Raw genomic sequence first — 3,731 nt, 5'->3', positions numbered from 1 at the left:
TCTCAAGGCTTAAAAATCTTTCTTTAACCCGTCTCCTCCCCTTCTTCTAAGCTGGTTGAAGTGGATTTAACAAGTAACATCAACAAGCAATCATAGCCTTCATCTGGATTCACCTGGTCAGTCTGTCACGGAAAGTGCAGGTGTCCTTAATGTTTTCTACACTCAGTGTATATAACCTGTTTACGACAGGTGTGTTCCAATGCTCTTAGTCTGCTTCTTTCCTTCCGAGCCTTTTACAACAGCACTAGTGAAGATAAGAGGGAACAGGAGATGGCTAAAGTACATAGACAGGTCTGGGACCACCAGGCTAATATGATAGGACATAGGCTGGTAAGAGTCAAGTTGTCTTTGATATGAATTATATGGGTTGACTCTTACCAGTCTGTCTTTGCTGACGATGAGCAGGCCTTTAGCTCCATTGAGCTGAGCCAGGCGGACCTTCTCATAGAAGGTGCAGTTCCCCCGCATCACCATGGGGATACGATTGGGGAAGCCACCCTCGGGGACGTCTGATGGGAAACACAGGACTGACGGTGTCAGGTCATAGGTCTCCAGACGAGACTAGTGGAGGCATAAAGGACGATTGGTTAATAATGGGTTTCATCGTGCGCACATTACCACACACCAGCATTCTGATGAACTTGTCAGGGCAGAGAGCACGCACACACACACACACACACCACACACCAGCATTCTGATGAACTTGTCAGGGCAGAGAGCACACACACACACACACACCACACACCAGCATTCTGATGAACTTGTCAGGGCAGAGAGCACACACACACACACATACACACACACACCACACACCAGCATTCTGATGAACTTGTCAGGGCAGAGAGCACACACACACACACCTTTGTTAGACATCTCTCAAGAAGTGACAATGACAGCCGTTTACTCTACTTACTGCTTTGTTGAGATCCCGAGGTAGACGAGCCCACTGGGAGTTGAAGAAGATGCAGTAATCCTTTCCTTTGCCTTGGCCCTTGTCACTGAAATGGGCCATCCCATATTCCCCCACAACCTGGCAAGAGAGAATTAACGTGTATAATAGATAAAAGCCTAAGTGCCTCGAAGAGGGGTGAGAGCAATAGACAGAGATGTAACAGTGGCCAGAATAACTTGAGATATTTAATAGACTGGTCAACTGACTCTATGAGAGTGTGCAGTACTACATCTTTCCACCAGCTAGTCAGCTTTACACTGATGCACAAGCTTTAACTAGACATTTCCAAAATTGACAATACCAGGAAGCACGATATTCATCTTAAACCACATTGATACATCAAAAATGATCAAAGCCATGTTACAGAATAATGTACAGAGGATATTACTTGTAGATGGGCCCTATAGCTACGACTATTCTCAGCGCCCTAATAGGTTGTGTTCTCCGCAAGCTAACAGTCATGTAGCATGCAGGCTAACTGTTAATTATCTCGACAACAAAATACAACAAGTACTGTTAAACGTTGGATCGGACACATGCGACTTGTTTTACAGATGAATGCCACATTATTTTTTGGGTAAATAGACATGCGACCATCTCACCTGTTTTAAGAGAAAATATGCCCAAACCAGGTTTAGCAAAACCTTCATGATGCTTGCTTGTTGTTTTCCCATCAACCGCACTGCTCTGCTCTCACCGTTCGGTCACCAGCTGTTTTCCCAGCTCTCGCCCACATTCTACAGTGCATTTGCCATTGGTTTATTTTTTAACCAGCACTGAAGTACACGAATTACGATTGGTTTACATGATGTCAATCAAACATATCAATAAATTCCAGAGGTTTTCTGTCAGCTTCTATAATTTAGTGGTCAGCGTACTAGATAACATAATTAGCCGGGTGCTTACATTTGTCCTATTTCACTCATGTACATGTGTGAATTGGAAATATATATTTTTTGTATATCCCACTCCCCCTGAGACTCACTTGGAGAGTGGGTTCAGAGCCAGGGATTAGCCATTATTGACCACGACCATGAAGCAATTAGTGCCTTGCTCATGGGCACATCAGACTAGGTGAAAAAAGCCGCTTGGGGATTTGAACCAGCGACTTTTCGGTTACTGGACCAACGCTTAGGGTTGCCAACTGTCCCGTATTTGGGCTAAATTGGTTTGTCCCATACGGGACCTCCCTTGTCCGGTATATTCATCCAATCACAGTGTAGCGTAAACGCGCCAAATTCCTACCAAAGTAATTTCTGTTGTTCGGTCGGTTTGGCATATCAAGTAAATATGGATGAACATGCAAAAAAAGAAAAGACTGTGCAGCTACAACAAACAATGTCAAGCAAAAAATAGACGTGGGTTAAGCCCGTCAGTGGTGACTCGACGAAAGCTTTCTGTACTTTGTGAGGTCGGGAATTCTCAATAGGCAATGGAGGGGAGAATGACCTAACTCAGCATGCATCCACAGAAATGCACAAGGCCACGCAAGCTAAAGGTGACAATAATATCGGTGCATTCTTCGTAACGTTTACTGCGGAAAATAACAACATCGCTGAAAGTGAAGCCTCGTATGTGTACCAGACGGTTAAACACGGACTCAGCTACAACAGCCCCGACTGTCTTGTTAAGCTCAAAGGTGCTTTGTTTCATGACTCAAATTTTGTGAAGAAGATGCACTTGGGAAGAACACAAGCGGAGATGATTACAATGAATGTTTTTGGACCAAATACTGTGCGGGATATTTTGGATGATCTGTCCCCGACCGAAGGTGCGACCGTGTATTTCTCATTTGCCAGTGATGCCTCAAACCAGGGAAATAGAACAATGTTTCCATTGTGTGTGAGATATTTCTCTGATGGAGTGCAAGTTACTTGACTTTTGTGAAGATAATGATGAAATTGCAAATGGCACTCATCAAGCTCTGATGAACTGTCTGGAAAAGCATGAACTGGATATTAGACACATCACAGCCCTATGCAGCAGATAATGCAAATGTCAACTTTGGAAAACACCTCTCCGTTTACCAGTTATTGAGCAGTGACCACAATCGCATTCTGAAAGCTAATTGCCCAGCTCACATAGCTCATAATGCATGCAAGCACGCCTGCGAGCCACTAAGTTGCCTTGCTAGCTAAACTTGTGATTTACAATATTTGTATTTATTTATTATTAACACAACAAATACAAAAAAACTGAAATATACGAACAAGAGTACATAAACCTAACAGGGTATTATGTATCAAGATACATTTTCAATTTGTTAAATACTTTTATGGTGCTTATTGCTTTTTAGTTTTTACATTTACTGATAATTTCAAAATAATATTTAAATTCTATCTTAAACAATGTGAAGAGGGGTTTGTTCTCTGCCCACTTTATGGACAAAGAATCTTCCATGAAAGATAAATCTTCTGACAAGAACAGTCCCAAAATAAATGGTCAAGAGTTTCTGGGTCACAACCACAAAATACACATTTGTTATCAATAGCTATTTTAAATCTGTGTATAATAAATGTCTTTACAGGGTGGCTTCTATGAATGAGTTTGTATGATACTTCTTTCACCTTATTAGATATACAATATTTACCAGATAACAACGAAACCTTGTTCCAGTTCACTTGTCCTAGTTCTGCATTACAGTACATTTTAGCAGAGGGAATAGTAACATATTGACATAGTTTCCTTATAGACATGTTATTACATTTATAGTTTAAAATGTCAATTCCTTCTAGTTGTATTGAGTCTACAAAATCCTCAACAGTTGCACTTGGAGTAT

At 41.6% G+C, this 3,731-nt stretch overlaps 1 protein-coding gene across 3 annotated transcripts in view; it reads right to left on the bottom strand.

Moving 5' to 3' along the window:
- sppl2 (signal peptide peptidase-like 2) overlaps positions 1-1,679 on the bottom strand; it is a 29,000-nt gene extending 27,321 nt beyond the window's left edge. For 2 of the 3 annotated variants that reach the window (XR_004206330.1, XM_031810006.1), the window contains exons 1-3: positions 1,555-1,679; positions 914-1,030; positions 379-561 (exon numbers count right to left, since the gene is read on the bottom strand). Coding sequence is in view for 2 of the 3 variants with exons in the window: in XM_031810006.1 (XP_031665866.1) it covers positions 379-561; positions 914-1,030; positions 1,555-1,626 (372 nt within the window). In the remaining variant the exon portion in view is untranslated. The remainder of the gene's footprint in view (positions 1-378; positions 562-913; positions 1,031-1,554) is intronic. The other variant, XM_031810007.1, reaches the window with a different exon arrangement.
- Positions 1,680-3,731: the final 2,052 nt, after the last annotated feature.

Source organism: Oncorhynchus kisutch, linkage group LG30, assembly GCF_002021735.2.
Source record: "Oncorhynchus kisutch isolate 150728-3 linkage group LG30, Okis_V2, whole genome shotgun sequence".
Classification (NCBI taxonomy): Eukaryota; Metazoa; Chordata; class Actinopteri; order Salmoniformes; family Salmonidae; genus Oncorhynchus; species Oncorhynchus kisutch.
Note: the sequence above shows the minus strand (reverse complement) of the source record. Positions and strands in the feature narration are given on the sequence as shown.